The sequence below is a fragment of the Nesoenas mayeri genome (assembly GCF_963082525.1).
Source record: "Nesoenas mayeri genome assembly, chromosome: 2".
Lineage (NCBI taxonomy): Eukaryota > Metazoa > Chordata > Aves > Columbiformes > Columbidae > Nesoenas > Nesoenas mayeri.
Genome location: NC_137543.1, coordinates 113,894,279 through 113,913,172, shown reverse-complemented (window position 1 = coordinate 113,913,172; position 18,894 = coordinate 113,894,279). Strand labels below are relative to the sequence as shown.

The 18,894-nt window shown below is 38.8% G+C and overlaps 1 protein-coding gene across 2 annotated transcripts in view; it reads right to left on the bottom strand.

Annotated features, from left to right (window-relative positions):
• The window catches only part of ELMO1 (engulfment and cell motility 1), a 310,028-nt gene that overhangs the window by 140,278 nt on the left and 150,856 nt on the right, over positions 1 to 18,894 (bottom strand). For both annotated transcript variants that reach the window (XM_080338933.1, XM_080338932.1), the window contains one exon: positions 16,142 to 16,250. In XM_080338933.1, the coding sequence (XP_080195059.1) occupies positions 16,142 to 16,250 (109 nt within the window). The remainder of the gene's footprint in view (positions 1 to 16,141; positions 16,251 to 18,894) is intronic.

Genomic DNA, 18,894 nt, shown 5'->3' with positions numbered 1-18,894 from the left:
GGATTTAACTTCATACTAAGCAGGGCACAGCTTAAAAATAGGATGAAAAAATCTGTGATATATAAGCACATGACAAACAAATCTTGCTTTCCTTCACACCAGGACTCAGGTAGGATACATAAGAACCATCATTACTGTAGCTTAAATGAGCAAATTTCTCATAATTCATACATGGCTGTTATTTGAGGGAAAAGAGTTAGATCATTCCAGACAAGTTTTCTCTTCCTAAATCATTAATCTTTCTTTCCCTGACTGAAACCTAATGGGAATCAACACTGACTACAACCGGAAACCTTTGTGCATCCATGCACACACACAACACACACCCATTAGACCATCTTGGAAGAAATGTGCGCAGATGGGCTCTCACTAATGAGATGATTTACAGAAGCCTACCCTTCAAAATGGATGTTTGATAAAAAGGAATTAAACAGGCCTGCTCTACATGCTAATTTTTTCCCAATACAACTGTACCAGAAGGAATTTTTATTTTTGTTTTTTAAAGGAATAGCTATACCAGATGTGGTAAGTCATGGTGTTTCCTGAAATGGCAAGTGGGACACAGTTCTGGCCTCTTCTTCTGCCTTCTGACACATTTTGGAGTTCCTGACAGGTGTATAACCATTAATTGCTACAGAAAGGCAGTATTATGTGAACCAGACCTAGAGGGTGATATAGGGAAAGTAGACTCATACTTGGAAAGGAGTTGGGATCATGTCTCAGCTCTAGTTAAGTATAAAGACAAATCCTCAACAATTTATCAGGAGCATACCTTTTCTCAGGTAGCATCTGTGTTTGAAACCTCACTGCATATGTCATTTTTGCTTAATCTTTAATTCGTCTGGAAGAAAAGTAGATAAATTACCCACCTTTTAACCCATTTGCTAACCTGTGGTCTGTCCTGTGAAACTCGTACTGCAAAAACACACAGGATGGCAAATCTTCACACAGCTGTTCACTATCTAAAGCAAGTTGTGGAAGTTGACAGAGTTAAGGTACAAACTTTTCATTTAGCTACAAAAACTGATAATACTATAGCCACATCTGTAAAAAGCTGCCTCTGCTGGTAGAGAAGGTCAAGAGCATCCGGACACAAAGGGGATAGAAAGACTCTGACCCACATCCTCGTACACCCTGGTACAACTGGGATATATGAACTCATCAAACCAAATGTAAAGGTTTCCCCCATTGCAGCAGCTTAGGCTAGTGAGGAGTCCGCATTTTTTCTGCCTTCCCATGAGGAACAAGATGCACTTTATCTTGTTCTTAAAAAATAATATGTAGCTTTTGCTTAACCATGTTGGGATCATAAATACTTCAAGACACTGCAATTCAATTCCTTATGCAAATCATATGACACTGCATCTCTTTCCTGAATGGATCAACAGGAGTTTTATAAATCAGGAAAAATTCCTGGGGAAGTTGACTGTAACTTTGAATTTCACAGGGAAGTGACAATTAGTATCTGAGTAAAGCAGCTGGTATGCAATGGGACATTTTGCATATGTACGTGTGCTGCACATACCCTACTACAGAGCATGACATCAGACTCTTTCTCCAGCCTTTACAAACTGCCTCTATGCCAGTGCTCACGCAAGGCATTGTGGGAATATCATCCCCTGATGTACTAAGTGAAATCCAATCCCCAATCAAACACACCACTTGTGGAGTGACTGTCCATGCATGTGAAGATTTGCTTTCCATTAATACTTGTACAGTAATATCGGATTTTGCAGAAGTTCATTTAATGGGAAAACAAAAGGAACACACACACTCTGCAGAGGTAGTTTTAAATTGGAGTCAATAATAGAAGAAAACGATTGTGGCAGCTTCACCAAAGCATCTACAAACACTTAAAATCTCATAATTTAGCAGTGACAAGGAAAAACACTTTTTCTAAATTTTCAAAATGAATAGGTATCTGAAAATATAGCTAATCACTTCAAGCTGTCACCACCCACCCCTGGAAACTGGAGGTGGAAAAGAGGAGGAAAGGAACTGCTGCTGATGGAAGTGCTCTGTTATTTGTTCATTGTCAGTGAGCAGGCACAGAAATAGCTCTTCCAGCTTGCTGAGATGATGTGTAAATCTGTCCATTTGAGGGTCAGCTCAGCTTTTTCAAAGCTAAGTAATGCAAAATGATGCTGCTACCATAGCTAACTGGGAAGCCTAAAGGATATAAAGTCAAAAAATTTTAAATCCTAACTCTCATGATGGTCCCTGAAAATTTCAGCCTAGAACATCCATCATTACGTAGTGCTCCATTTAAGCAACCCAGAAGTTCCAACAAATGGAGTTTTTCTCATGTCACACTATATTTGATGTCATCTTGAAACTTCACCTACTGAGATCAAAAGAATTGTACTTTCACTGCTGATTTCTAAGCTCACTCTGACAGAGAGAAAGCCATCTCAAAAAACAGATGGCAAAAAGGATCAAATATGAGAGGTCTTGTTATTCTTAAGTCAGTCTTGGGATGTCCATTCCTAATTTAAAAATGAAAGGACACTGTCTCTTCCCCTTGCTCTCAACTGCCTCGTAAAGAGAACACTTTACACACACAAAATTTTTTGAAGTTGCAGATGGAGAGCTGGGAATAGCTTTATGTTCTCAACTTGAGCAAACAAACCAGAACTTTGAGGCAAAATATTTTTAAAAATCCAACTGTGACTAACAAAAAAGTACTTTTGGAAGGGGGGTCAGGGGAGAAAGAGCAACAACAACATCAACAACCAAGCCAACCGTCCCAAAAGCCCAACAAGTTCTGCCTCCTCTCCCACATTTTAGTGGCATATCTGAAATGCCTGTATCAATTCCAAGTCTTTGGTACTTAACTGTATGGGAGAAGAGAGAAGTTAAATACAGACATATTTCATCTCCCTAGCTGATAGTAGCTTTCTACAATTACCTTTAAAGGCCATTTGATTTGATAACATATTCACCATTATATAAAATTTACATAATGTTTTCCAATGACTTATTAATATGCAAATATTAGGAAAAAGATTGAAAATGCAACTCAAATGTTCCTAAAACATGATGATGTGCTATTTAAAAATAGGATTGGGGGGGTGGAGGGCAGAGAATCAAATGGAACAGCATCATTGCAGAAATAAAGGACAGCCAGCCAGAGACTACAACAGCTTGAGTTCTAGACCAGCTGCACTGCAAATCTTGTAGATGTGCTCAGTGTTCATGAAACCCAAAATGTATAACTTTCAAATACACAGAAATAATTATTAGAACTACACCTCACTATACAGGTGAAGGAAATGGAAGGGGTGGCTGATGGCTCCACTGTTGAAAGCTGAAGGAAGAAAAGAACTCCAGGACACGGCTCCAAACATCTGCCCATAAAACTCAAGAATACCTCAAAGATAATCCTCGAGACTTTTAAGGCCTTTAAATATTGCACATCAGCAAAATACTACTGTAGATCAGTGATGCTCTGGTCCTTCCAGGTGACAGGCTTGTGAGAATCCTGATCGTGGATTACTATAGGACAAGGCAGTGAACTTTTCAGGTTGGAAGTACACTGAACTCTAGGATGTTAATTTAGGCAAAGGCTATCACCATCTAAGCCCTTAGCTGGTACCAGGGCCACGAGTTCTAACAGCACCTGCAGCTGGTCACTGCCAGAATTGCTCCAGTTTGGTCACAAGCCCTTCACAAAACATATCTGAAAAATAGTGATAGGGGAAAAGCAGGCAATAAAACTAAAAAGCTGAGGACTACACTGTCCTTAAAGTTTGAAGACTTTTAGAACAAAAGATTTGCTGTTTTTCAGGGTAATGGTTAAATTGCACTATGGCTTTACACAAAGCTTGTCTTTGTTCAATATCTCTGAAATCCCATGCCCCTATGTTTTGTAAAAAAAAACATAGAGGGGGGCAGGGGGGGTTGTGTGCTGGATTGGTTTTCCTTTAGCTTTTTAAAGTCAAGAATCGTAAGAACTTTTTCTATTGCAAGGCATAAAAATCAAAAGCCTAAATTAAAACTAATTTCAGACTGATTAACTATCAAATTTAGGGCCTAGACAGCCACACTCAACCCTTTTTTCTGCGGAAAACCACTCACATCCTCACGGCTCCTTTTCCTTGGCACCGGCTCTGATTTTTTCCTCTTCCAAACCATCTCATCTATTTTGATAGCAGCCTCTGCCTCTAGCAAAACACATTTGCAGTAACACTCCTGTGTTATGGCTCAGCCAATTTTTTGCCTATTTAAGACTTAAGGTAACTTCTCCTGCTTAGGTATAGACTCTGAAATGTCTGAGGTGAGGTTTGCGGTCTTCTCTGAAAACCCCAGATGAACAGCAACTGAGCTATTCACCAAGAAACTGTGCAGCCTTCAACTTGGAAAATGAGAGCCTGTAATTCTGCTCCACCCTGTGATAAACCTATGCTGAATTCTGTTGTGTTCAGGCCTATTTAGTTCAGCTAAACAATGTCCTGTCACCAGTGAAGATAATTGTATTCTATGCCAGGCATGAAAAATTATGGACAGCTGAACCTGGAGAGGAAAAAATCAAGTTAAATGTATGGTTATAAGGTGATTATCCTGGTTTTTGTTTTGGTAAGTTTGGTGCCTAATTCTCATTGACTGTTTGGAGAGGCCCAAAGAACAAACTGTTAGAGATCTTGCCTTAGAATTTTACTATGAAAATATCAACTACATTTTGTGTTGAGAGGCTGCAAACTTAAAAATTAAATATATCCAAACAGCAACCAAACGACCAAAGGACAGCTTATCCACCAGAAGAAAGCTTACCGCAAAAAGCTTAAGAAAATCAGTGTCACACCAACAAGCTCTTTCACACTCATATGTACACAAACAACCAATTATTTTTTGTCTTGATAAGCTACTTCAGATAAACACAGAGTCCAACACTTTTCCTTAGCTCCTTATCAGTCACTTCATACATGCCTATAGCTAACATTATTATGCTATGGCTTTTTAAGTGTCTGTCATCAAGTGGGTCTTTGAAGTGAAGAGACAACAAATCTGGATACAGCTGATGGATGTTTTAAGTCCTTTCTTAGAGGCTTGATAGAATAATTAAACTGACGCTCTGTAGTGGTAATTAGGGAAGCAAATAGAGCCACAAGCCAGTTGGGGGATTATTAGCAATTGACTTAGCAAGCTGTGCACATGTAAAACACAAAGACCCAGGAAAAATAAGCAGATAGCTTGATCCTGGAACCTAGAACTGCTGCAGGCCAGAGGTCTGTCAATACACAGCACTTGAAACTCCAAGAGAAAGAAAAAAGTCTGTACGAACTTCAGTAACAAACAAGACTGAAAGAAGAAGATAAAGATATGTCTAACTGGAGTCATGAATTTTTCCTTTAGAAACAACCTGGAAAGACCTGGAATAGTCATGGCTCTCCGTGCCAAAGGGGCACAGTACGTTATAAGGTGTTTAGGGGCAGCTAACAACTCTTCTGACAGAAAGCATTTACCTATCTAATAATGCTTCACAGAGAGCTCCACTTTGTTCTGATATCCCCTATACTCAAAAAAATTGTGGGAGCCTAAATTCCTACAACAACCTGGCTTCAAAGACAAAAAACCAAGAGTCTGTATGGGTGCATGCATGTGTGTCTCCCTATTAATAAACTGCCTATAGTGATAGGCTCCTGGAGTAGGCAGCTTACAATTACATTCCTCTAATGACTTGTCAGCGTATATAGGCACACAACTAGTGCATACAAAGAATGCAGCTCTCATTTGTCCAAAAACTGCTAAGCAGAAATTATAGGAGGCTCTGCTGTTTCTGAAAGATGTCCTGAGAGCACATATGGACCCCTGATACATTGAGCAACAGAAAGGTGAGGGGAATTGTATGCCCCCAAGAAGAAACAGGGCTGTCTTCTTTCAAAACTCTCATGAAATAACAAAATGGAAAATCTAGCTATACCAGCTAAAAAATGGGCCAGGCATGCCAACGCTTATGTTCCTGATGCCCTACAGAAGGGATGTGAGATCCTAATGCAAATTTTGCTAGGAAGTCATGATTTCACATCCCTGTTCCACCCCTATGCTGCATTTACTGTGGTTTTAATGCCATAAGCCAATTTTCCAGACTATTTGGAATTCCTCTCCCCAAATTAAGAATCCCCTTCTCCCTTACTCGCAGGTATTAATATTTAAAAATTACACTAAAGATGTTTTTCAATTCACAAAAGATAGCCATAGCGAAACTTTAGCACAAAGAGACCAGAAATGTTACAAAGCAAGAAATTCAGTTCCTTGTCACTACAAAGAAATATACCATGAAAATGCATCCATGACATTACATTTAAACATCTATGCAAAGTTTCTGCTAATCTAGGAATAGAGAACACCACATGTGGAGTAAAGTACTAAAGCTGAAAGCGAAGTTTTGAGAGTGGCTGTACTCACTTTTTGAATCCTTCTTCATGGAACAGAACAAAATATAACCCCACACGCTCCTTTTTAAAAAAATTTTATTTTACTTAGCCAGTACTATTAAAAGCTCTGGCTTGAATGTGAATGTCTATAAAAGGCCTGAAGGTCTGTAGCTTTCTCCTGTCACTGTTCCATCTAATCTATGCTTCCTCAAGAAGGGCAAGTGAAGTTTAATTGCTAGAAGCTAATTTTCTTAAGCTTTTCATTAGCAAGCATTTCAACAGAAATTGACGTGGTGGATGGTATTTCAACACATACATAACATCAACAATCCAATGTTAAAAACCCGTGTCACCTTCACAGCACAGCTTCAGTCTTTCAGGTTACTCGCCATTACAGTTATTTTTACTTGCAAAGATGGAGCTTGACTAGTAAAGATTTACAATGAACTACATTAATGCCAGTTTGATCACGTTTTACAATTAAATACTGCTAGTGAACAAAAAATGATTTAAAGAAAATATATTAAGATCTGAGGCTCTGCTTACTCTGTTTTCATTGTTTTGATCAATTATTTGAGAAAACACTCTTGCAAAAAATAAATCAAGGACATTCCCTTTTTAATTGATGAGGAATGATGCATGGCCAAGTATAACCCCTCCATGAAAATGGTTCTTCCACTAGTTTCAAGTGTATATGTAATCAGTCAAAGTAGCTTTCCACAGAATCAGGTTATGCCAAAAGTCAAGTACAATCATCTGACAAAAGTTAAGTATCCCCTGCTTTGGCGTTTTTTCCAAGACCACATGTAACCATCTGTCTGGTTCAAGAAGCAACAGAAGGAACCCTCATGGCTTCCTGAATAAACACAAAGAGCCTGTTTACAATGCACAGCGCATGGCTGAAGAAGCAGCATGTGTTAACCAGAGAAAAGCTTTAGGTAAATGCAACTAAGCTGTACTTGGCACCTGGCTTACCCCTGGACAGTACTGCATCAGGGCATTCTGCCTCATCTTCTCCCTCAGAAGCCTGGCAATTTGAATTTTAAATACTTTTAAAGCTCAGAAGCTCCCCTCACAGATTAATATTTTTTAAAGGTATCTGTTTTAGTCAGAACAAACAAAAATTCTAAGAGCATAAAGCTTTCTGACAGAGGACCTGACTACACAGCCAACAGAAATGCAGAAGTGTCTCCAATGCCTCTCAAGCATCCATGAAGCTTCATGTGCAGGGACAACCTGGGACAATTAGTGGCACATTCACTACCTCAGAGCCAGTTCAGTAGGGGGTTGTTACAGGGATACTCAGCTGCTCAAGGAGGGGGGCATTCTTTGCAAGGCCTCGTGTGTTTCCCAGAACACAGCACATTTTCTAGCGTTTGCAAGTACAGCCTTGTCTCGGGAACTACAGGAATTAGCAGTTAAAGCTGTTCTCATTTCAGCAGACATCTTGCTAATGCAATTGTCTTCAAATCCCCAAATCATTCTGACTTTTCCAGGTACCAAAACCTCAAGTGCACCTTTTCACCTGCAACATGTCTTACTTCCATCCTGAAAATCCTTTAGCTTTGCCAAGATAAACACTTATGGAACACACAATAAAATACACTGAAAGTTGTCATAAAATAAAATACACTGAAAGTTGTCACTAAAATAACATTGGGCTTTTATACATTGTTTGATTCTGCATACGATTCATTAAACAACTACATGCCTCTTTTAAAAGGAGCAGTGCTGGGAAACCGTAAGGGCTTCAGATTTGAAGCACAGTTTGCTGCAAAATACAAGAGACTTTGGCTACCTTTAATAAATCAGTATTTGTAAAGTATAAATACAAAGTGAAATAAGGAGGTCCATAATGGATTCCAAAATGATTCTTTCTCTTTATGTCAATCTGCTCAACATTAAACTGTCCCTGAACAATGACCACCCTTAAAATGTACAGAAATTATTCCCAATGAGCACCACACATTTGGCTACATCTCAGCTGTCTGATGCTCCTCCTTTCTGCAGGTTTGCAAGTGAACTTTAAAAGCCTGAACTTTGCTACAAGATTTTGCCTACTTTTTCTAGAGACCATTAGAATCACAGAGTCATATAGGTTGGAAAAGACCTTCAAGATCATTGAGTCCAACCATTAACCTAACACTGCCAAGTCCACGACTAAATCACCTCATCTACGTGTCTTTTAAACACCTCCAGGGATGGTGCCTCAACCACTTCCCTGGGCTGCCTGTTCCAGTGTCTGACAGTGCAAGAGGGAGCCCTGTGGTTGTATTTTTCAATGTTCACATATATTCTCTTGGGAAACCAAGAAGGGCCATGGAACACACAGGATGAACAGCTAACAAAGTTCTCCAAGCTCAGAAGAGATGCAGAGTTTTCAAAGTGGGAGATATTTTGAAGATTTTATTTCATCCATACTTTTTTCCTATGGTAATAATCCAAACTATTATAACCTATGACAATTTATTTCTATGGCAATAATCCAAAATATTTTAATATTTCTTGTTTACTGTCACATCTGCCCAGACTTTAAGTTACTACACCATCCATTATAGTCTATTGAAAAACAAAACAAAACAGAAAAAAAAAAAGGTAAAAATCCTAGAATTGGGTTATAGTAATGACATTAAAACAAGTTCTACCATGACATCATATTTGCCACAGTAATCACAGCAAACCAACTTTTTTTTCTCCTCTCATCATTCTTCAGCTTTCTATTCTGTTAGTTCACTAGTTCAGCACCCTCACAGCTAATGCCTATACTTTACTCCCGATTTGAATTTATGAGGTTTTAACTTCCAGGTCTCGATTTTTGCTATTGCTTTCATTACCAGATGAAAGAGCTCTTCACGCTTAATCAAGTTACCTCTTCGTTGTCTTTTGGATACATTAATCAATTTCTAAAAAAATCTCATACATCCACATCTCTTTCTTGCCCTTAAGTATTTTTGAGTTCACGCACACCATGCTTTTCATTATTATTATTATTAATAATAATAAGTAAGTGTAATTTTAAAGAAGCTAAAGAAGGTCGTATCCAGGACACAATGTGGTTAAGCCCTTTGCACATACAAAACAAGTTATGATCCCTGCTCCAAAGAGATCACAGACATAGTGGACAATAGGAAAAAACACTAGAGGGCACTAGGCAGACCAAGGTGTGGAGCGAACTGACCCCGAAGCCAACATTGTACCAACTTTGAAGACAACAGTACCATGTGTAGGAAGAAACATTCCAAAATCTGTCTCACTGTCACTTGGAGGTAAAAATGAAACATCTTGCTCAAAAGGTGTTTGCAGCTCCCTTGCTCATATTCTCATAGATTACAGTAGGTATTTTCTAGAGACTACATAGTGTATCATAAGCATGAAGGGACTGAGACTTTTTAAAGGAAGATGAGATTAACTGCAAAGAAACCAATATTTCCCTAGAAAAAGAAAGTTTCATTCTGTCCCTTCTGCAGGACTGTGCCAGCAAACAGGAACAGGGGACTGTCTGATAACATAAGATTCTGCTATCATACAAAAGAAAAGTGCAATTCAGGCTACTCAGCAAATTACTACCTTTGCATTGAAAAAGACAAGCATATTTAATGTCCCTATAGTCACGAATGGCTAGTAATTTGCTAGTAATGTGTCCAAAGGAACGCTTAAAACTCAAGATTAATACAGATTATTTTAGATATTTTTCCCCCTTCACTGCTACTGAAATTGTTTTCAAATGTTGCTTATCTTCCAGCCTTTGCTCAAGATCTGCTTGATTTTTGCTGTGATTTGGTGTTATCTGATGCGATGGTTTGGGCAAGAGGATAAGAAGGCGGATACTTAACAATGAATGCAGTAAAAACTTAAAACAAAGGAGGCTGACAGACATAGATAGGATGAAAGTTCAGGATGAAAGAGAAAATTGCTACCTTTCACTAGGTACCTTTTTGGCCAGAAAAGTTTTTCAACTTCCTAACAAACTTTTTGTGACTCATAAAATGCTTCAGTCTCCAGAAAAATGAAATTGCAAGATGTGCAAGAACACTAAAAATTCCCATATCTAATTTATTTACTATTTCTGGGGCTTTATTCTATTTAAATTTGAGAGAAGGAGGAGGAAGAGGAGGACAAAAAGGCAATTAGCATTCAAACAAGGGGAAAAAAATTAAAATATGATATTCTGTTATAAAAATACTGGATTTGCTGTAGCAAAAGGAAAATCAAACCAGACAAGCCCTCAGGTGCGGAGTGCTGATCCCGCAGTGACCAATATGCTTTAGGGAAAGACCAAGAGAAACGAACTATATTGCACACTGTGGATTATGCAATGCAGAGGAAAAATTGTGCAAAGATGAAAAAGTACTTCCTGACCCTTGTAGCAATCAGCTGAATCCTTGAAGCATGAGATTTGATTACCTTCATCTCAGCGGGCACAACCATGAATATCACTGTATACCTTCTAATGCCCAGTACGTTCTGTTCGCTAAAGCGACAATAATGTAAGAATTTCTAAACCACCTTGATTCTGCAACCTGGGCAATAACTGCAATGAGAAATCTAGAGCAAGAACATGTGCAAATAGCAACAAGGGCATTGAAATACATTGGCATTTAGATAATCTCTTTCAGGGAAAAAAATCCTATAAATTAATCAAGTCTAACAAAACCCCATGACAATTAAATTCCCCACAACAGAAAAGCAAGAAAACTCAGCAAAGAAGTTGTTTATCTGACAGAAGTGTTAGGACAATACCTATATCTGACATGTAGTGTATACCCCTGTGGCCTGTTGTAAAGCTTGAACACAGATTTTTGCAAAAGCCTCTAAACACCACCCATCAGAACAACCAAATCGGAACACTGGAAGTTGAACACCTGTGTCCTCTTCAAAAACACACTGAAAAATACTTGGAGTCTGACATGCCTTAACTGAAGCATAACATCGGGCACGCAATGATATTGGCTTATGAACATCTTCAGACTGCAGCTCTGGCGGTAGCACTGTCTTTCCTCAGTGCACACAGCATTAATTTATCATTCCCCTATCAGCTACAAGCCTCCTCACCAGCTTCAACACAAAACAATTTCAGTTGAACCTGTAGGTAAATAAGGCAACAAGCCAAGGAAGTTGTACCAGTTCTGCATAAATCATCTAGCACAGCAAAGTGCCACTTTCCACCAGGAATGAGGGTTTGAAGGAGTTTTGAGAGTAGGATCAGGGTCACATGCTGAGGGTACAGAGGATTGGGCATTGTAGGCACAGACGAGGGGGAATCAGGACTACTTATGCAAAATGCTGAATTCCAATTCTTATTTATGACAAATACTAGGTTTTAATGAACTCCAAATCTCCCATTAAATTTACTAACTGCAGTTCTGGAAGGTCTTTTGGATCTTGTTTTTAAATTTGTATTTATCTGCAATGGTACTGCCTTCCAGCAAAGCCAGGAGGCTGTAATGGGGGTTTCTTTCCTTGAGCATATATGTCGTGTACTGAAACTTGAAGGAAGAAGAGGGAAGATGGAGATTACCTTAGACAGCTACTAAAGAGGAAAAATGAATGGCCTGATCACAGAATCACAAAATGGTTAGGATTGGAAAGGACCTCTGGAGATCATCTAGTCCCACCCACATGCTAAAGCAGGTTCACCTAGAGTAGATTGCACAGGAATGTGTCGAGGCAGATTTTGAATGTTTCCAGAGGAGACTCCCTCTCTGGGCAGCCTGTTCCAGTGCTCTGGCACCCTCAAAATAAAGTTTTTCCTTGTGTTTAGAGGGAAACTCCTGTGCTTCGGTCTGTGCCCGTTACCCCTCGTTCTATCGTCGGGCACCACTGAAAGGAGTCTAGTCCCATCCTCTTGACATCCATCCTTGCGATATTTATAAACCCTGATGAGATCCCCTCTCAGCCTTCTCTTCCCCAGGTTGAACAGACCCAGCTCTCTCAGTCTCTCCTCATAAGAAAGGTACTCTAGGCCCCTAATCATCTTTGTAGCCCTCCACTGGACTCCCTCCAGTAATTCCTTGTCCTCCTTAAACTGGGGAGCCCAGAACTGGATGCAGTACTCCAGATGCGGCCTCACCAGTGCAGAGTAGAGGGGGAGGACAATCTCCCTCGACCTGCTGGCCACACTCTTCTTACGTACCTTAGGATACCATTGGGCTTCTTGGCCACAAGGGCACATTGTTGACTCATGGTCAACCTGTTGTCGACCAGAACTCCCAAGTCCTACTCTGCAGTGCTGCTTTCCAGCACGTCAACCCCTAACCTGTACTGGACCTTTTCTGCTCTTTGCAAACTTGTCCGTGTACCAGGGATGTGGACTGTCAAAGTGCCTTACCCTACAGGGTGAGGAAGAGTGACCACTGGGTAAGTGTTAATGTCTGATGTCAGCTCCAAGATATAGAGGACAGGAAGCAAATCATCTTGTTAGCTAAGATATACAAAAGAAGCTATTACTGGAGAAATCAGAATTACTGTAGTGTTTGCCAAGAGGAGTGCTTTGGCAAGTACTCAGTAAAGCCATTCTCTTAAATGCCTTTTTAACAGCACCAGTAGCACAAGATCAAAAGATTTGTAGTCAAATATCCCACTCTTCCTTATTCAGAGATTTCATTGAAAAGGCTTATGGACATGTTTCATTCTAACTTCCACATTACTTAAACACTGCATCAACCTTTCTCTTGAGTTTTAGCTCCTCTACTCTGCAAGTCCACCTCTGTGAAGCAGTTACCATATGCTCGACTCACAGCTTGCACTTGAACTTTCTTTACTTATACAAGATTTAAACATATGCTTAAATGCTTTGCTGAAAAAGAGATGAATTTCCAAGTCATGAGCATTTTGGAACCAAAGCCAAAGAATTAACAAGACCAGTACCTAGATTCAGGGAAATACAAAAGCAGGAGAGGCAGCACACTTTTAACACTTTTTTCTGTGAACCCTTGCTGGGAAGAATGCATGCTTGAAAGGACCAAAAAGAAATGGTAAAATGTCTTCTTGTTGCCTGAAGGTATTTAATACGGTGGAGCAAGGGGAATATAATCAGCATTAAAGTGTTCTTCATAAATAATGGACGGACTAGCAGCTTTTATCTACTCTGCTCTTTAAGAAAGTTTCAACTGTTGAATATTTCATGAGCAAAAGGTAATTTATTGTGGCTTTTAAATTATACAATTCAGAAACTGTTAGAAAAAAGTTCTATGTTCCAACGCAATAATGACTAGTTTTGAGTTTTTAAAGAAACACTAGTATTCTAAATATATATTTGGAAACCTAACACATACAAACTACCAGGGACACCTTTGCCCTAAACTGTAACTACTGATTTTTAAGATGTCCAATCCTATTCAGCAATACAATATTTATTTTCAAGAAAAGAATAAACTGGAATGTACATTTTTCTAAGATGTCAGTTCTAGTTTGCACTTCTCAACAAAATATACAGCTGATCACAGGTCATTTAAAATTTGCATCTGTCACAGGTATTTTCAATGAATTTGTTTTCTGTACGTTATTTTAAAGGTGTAATTTATTACAGACTTTTAAAATGACAATTAGAGTTCCACATAAACAAAACCATTAAGGAAGCATACTGGTGAACAGGTGAATCGTCAAGATGAGTTAGAGGTAACCTTAGCTCTGTCTCCTGTGAATATAAGGCTACGACGCAATCTTATTGCTGCATCCAGAGGCAGATGCTCTGTGGGTGTAGATTAGCATGATTTTACAGAAGTTGGTCGTGCTACATCTGGTTTCTATCAACAGAAGCACCAGAGCACTTCTCCTCAGCATCAAGTCTTCTCTGTACAACATCATACGCCTATGAAGGAGCACCACAGGACCCTGCTGTGAACCAGCTCACCCCGCATCCCAATGACTTGTAGTTTGTGCTAACCAAACATAATTCCCCTAAACAAACAAACAAAAAATGACAATGCATTTTCTTTCTAAAGCTCAGACAGCAAACAAGTTTTCCTTTCACTTTTTTCTTCATATGGTAACTGAATGCCACCCAAAATGCTCTTATTTTATTCACAGTTCCCACTTTAAAAGACCAGATATGAAAAAGTTAAAACATGAAAGGGGTTATCTGCAGAAATTAAAAGCAATTGTAATAGACAGTACCATACATGGCAAATCATCTACATACTGACAGCCCGCTGCATGTGGACAACAAATATATTCGTGACAAAAAAGAGGTTTATTTATGGAATGACTTCTTACGACACGGTAAGAAAGAAGTATGAAACATCTGGCTAACCTCAAGATCAGCCTTCCTTCTTAGCAGCAAAGTGCACAGCAAGTTCAATAGAGTGATGGGACATACACCATGTACAAACCCATATGTTAGATATTTTTCTGTGCATTTGTAAAAATAAAATTGATATTTACACTTAATTCAAATAGGCTTATGGCTTTTTTAAGATTATATGTCCTGTCTACATTTATCAGCAGAAAAATTCAGACAGACCTATCAGGCATGATTTGGCATTAGACACCTCAACTGCAGCAGTAAGGTTATTTTAAGAGAGACGTATCTGCTACAGTCTGAACCTTACACAGCACATTACCATATATCTAAAATAGCTGCTAAATTGTTTATTTATAGACATAGTGAACGCATTCCTTAATAACTCTGGTTTACTTAGGATGGTTTTCAAAAGTAAACATCATATTGTCGGTCTGGGTCTGTCAAATACTGAATGTCGATTTAGAAGCCACAAGCAATGCACATGTTTCGTCCTGGCCCATTGCACAGAGACAGAATTTTCCTTTGGTCAATGAATTCTCTCAAGATACTGCATTTAAAAGCTTTAGATGTATTAACAGACAAATCATACTTTTAAAACAGAGCTTTTGATGTCTGTTGCAGATCTGGTAGGAACAAGAACCCATGACATGTATAGGCTTTCTGGCTGCCCTTTGCATTGCTTTTCTTTCATTAAGTTTCATGGACCTAGGTGTAAAGGTAAAACAAAAATCTTTGTTAGGGAAAAAATTCAAAAGGAAGAAAACGTCTGTGAAGGAAACAGAGTATCTCAGTTGTGCCCTCTGCTTGTGCAACAAGAAAATGAAGCTCATGGTAGTGCTTGCCAAAACAGACTGCAGCTGGGTCCAAAACGTTATTGATGGGTAGCTGAAGTTTATATATATTGATAGAGTTAAACACCAACACTCTAGACTAATGAAGATACAGACATGCTCTTCTGTTTGATAGTATCTAACAATTTGTCAATGGACTGTAATCAAAGCCAAAGAGAGCTTGTTCACTCTGTATTAAAATACAATATTTCATACCACATTGCTGGAGTAAATGATACATATGTCATCTGGTATTTAAATAGAGCTTTAGATATCTAAGAGAAAACAGGATGTGTCAGTTTAGATGAGCAATCCCACAAAGAATTACTATGATACTCACATAAAATCAAACTATGCACAAGCCCATGGAATGATAAGGCCATGAAGTCTACTGCACCAAATCGCCCGACACGAAATTAACTGACCCCTCTGGAAATTATGCAACTGCCCTGTTTCACATAAAAGAGGTTCAAAGACCAGATGCCTGTTTCCCGTACACAACCTTCATCCCTGGTATGTCCACAAATCAGCAAGAGACACATAAAAATAGGCATAGTAGTTTTGAGTGCCAGTGTACAGTATATAATCATACTGAGAAACAATTCTTGGAAGAAAATTTTTGCACTGAAATAGACTTTAGGTATCACTGAACTCACTCCATGGTTCTTAGAGGTCAAACAAACTGGTCAACTTACGTAGCTCTCCGACTTTCAGTATTTCACACAGCATCTTTGTCAGCTCAATGCTACTCCGGCCAAATGGGCACTCATGCTTGTCTTCTCGACTGCTGTTCTCCAGGACAATCTGAAGAAGGAAGCCAAATGGAAAATACTTAGTTTGAAGAACCCATGAGTTGCAGTACTCTCCTCCACATCCAACATTTACAAGATATACCAAGCTGAATTTAGGAAGGTGCACATGGAGCCTCGGTTTTCATAAATCTTAGCCCTTCCCACTGTTAAATGACCTACGTCTGAGGCAGTCAGCAAGACAGAATCAGTCCTGTTCCATGACTAACTGGGAAGCTTTGCCATTACTATGCAATGTTGCCGTTCTGAACCATCCCTGACTTGGAGAAACTGCAGTAGAAGCCAAAGCGAAAGACACTCTCTCATTTCAAAAGATACAGTTATTCATAGACATGAATAGACCTAGAAGAAACTATAAAAAAAGAAGTAGAACCAAAATTGCATTTTGGATTCAGATTCCAAGAAAGGTTCAAATGTCAAAAATCAAACTGAAGTCCATAAAAGAGGAAAATGTGTGCATTTTCTCGATTATGGAATAAACTTGCACTTGTGCGCAAAACATTTCAAGGATCACTCTTGCATAAAAACTTACGAACGCTGCAAAAACAACTCAAGGAGATCTTTATATTCCTGGTTGAGTGACACTGCAAAATAAATGGGAGAAAATAATTCCTTGGACATTTTTATATTCATTAAGCTCTGCTATATATCAGATACATTATTTCACTGTAGATTTAAAAAAAAAAGGTTATAAAAATGCTATAGATTTCACTGAAGCTGAGAGCCTAAAAAGAGAGCGAAATAGGGGCTGGAAAAAAATAATGGTCAAAACAGATTCACAGTAAGAATTGTCTTTGTAGTAACAAACTTTGCCATCAGCTTAAAAAAAAAAAAAAAAAAAAGAAACAAAACACATCCTAAACAGCTGCTGCATAGCCTGGGGATGAGGGACAGAGAAAGAAAATGAATTTCAAAGGTAAGAGATTCTGTCAAGCAGCAGAGAGCCTCCAAGGCTCTCTCAATTTTCTTCACAAACAGATGTTTAGACACTGCTCTCTGCTTTGCATGCTTCCTGTCTCCTTAGTTCCCATCTTCATCATTATTTTGTTTGTTTGGCTTTTTTTTTGGTTGTGTTTTTGTTTTGGGTTTTGTTTGTTTAAATCTTTCAATTTTGGCAGCAAGGAAAGCTTTACAAAAGCCTGCAAGGCTGGAACTTCACTCAAAACAATGTGGTGGAGCAGAGGACCGATGCAATGCTGGATGCCAGAAAAACCTTTCCCTCCCTCCCCAAACCCCAGTTGTGACTGTTTCATACTTTCTTATGTGCTTCTCTGTGAAGGACTTAAGGGTAAAAGAAAGGTAGGAAAGGTAGGAAAAGAGTGAAAATCCAAAAGCAATTAGGAAAGTTATGTGCTCCACATAGCATGCCAAAGCCTCTTCACTACATACCTGTTTTAGTCGTACTGTACAAAGGGCAGCTCCTAGATGATACTCTGCTCCCAACCCATCACCCAGGGATGTAAAAGGATGGTTACTCTCTGTGTTATGAGTGAATGATCACTACCTTTTGTCTGCCAGTGTTTTGGTTTGGTTTGGTTGGTTGTTTTGTTGTTGGGTGGTTTTTTTTTGTTGTTTTGTTTTGTTTTCTAAATCACCTAGACTTCTCACAGAAGCTTCGGAAGTCATTAGGAATATGGTAAATATTTGACCCCCACAGATTTTTACAGGGCTTTTCCAACAGGATGGTGTCACAAACATGTTTACCAGTCTGCCAAGAGAAGTCACTCCTCCTCCTAAAAGTTTTGGTTTAAATTACATTTAATTGTTCCATGTCATCCCTAGATAACAGCTGTATCAAATCAAAGAAACACCCCTGCGATTTTTGTTTTACGTTGTTGTAGCCACTGTTCAAGGAATATGCGAATATGACTTTGCATTCTGGATGAGTCATCCGGCTTCAGCCTTTTTCATGAAGAATAGTGGTACATTTCCATACCCAAATGCAGGAGCGACAATAGAGTAGCAAAAGCACAATATATTAATAAAGCTGTGTCTCAACACCTCCCTGAGATCACTCCTCTTGTTTTATTATTACTGTGTTTCATCTCTCACATAATAAAACATAAAATCTGCATACAGGAGCAGGGGGCTGCTTTGACACAGATTTAGATCCAGCAGAGAAACACTGGTAATAAAATCAATGGAGAGGCAAAATGAAAGGGTAAGGGGGAGGGGAAGGGAGGCATTCAGATCAGCACTTCTGCTTGCTTCTGGCAAATGCATTTTGTGGAGTTTCACATTAACCCAACAAATTAACATTTCATGAGCACATAAATATTTAATGGTGACACCATATAACATATAATGTAAGGCAGAATTACAGCAATCAATAAGAATGCCAGAGAAATAGTTACGGCACTGTGTATTGCTATATAGTAAATTAAATGGCAATTTGAGTAATCAATATGTAAAGCAGCCTTGAAATGATCCTCAGACCCACTCTCTGCAAAGCATCATCTTTTAGCATTTGCTCTGCAAAATAAGGCAGAGCTGAGAAGTTACATTTCTGTAACAAAGGAAGATGGAAGGCACTTTACTGCATCTAAATATCTATAGGCAAAATTGACAGATACAGATCTTCAGTAAGAAACAGCAATAGTAAAAAGGGAAAGAAAAAAAAGATGTAATTATAAATACCC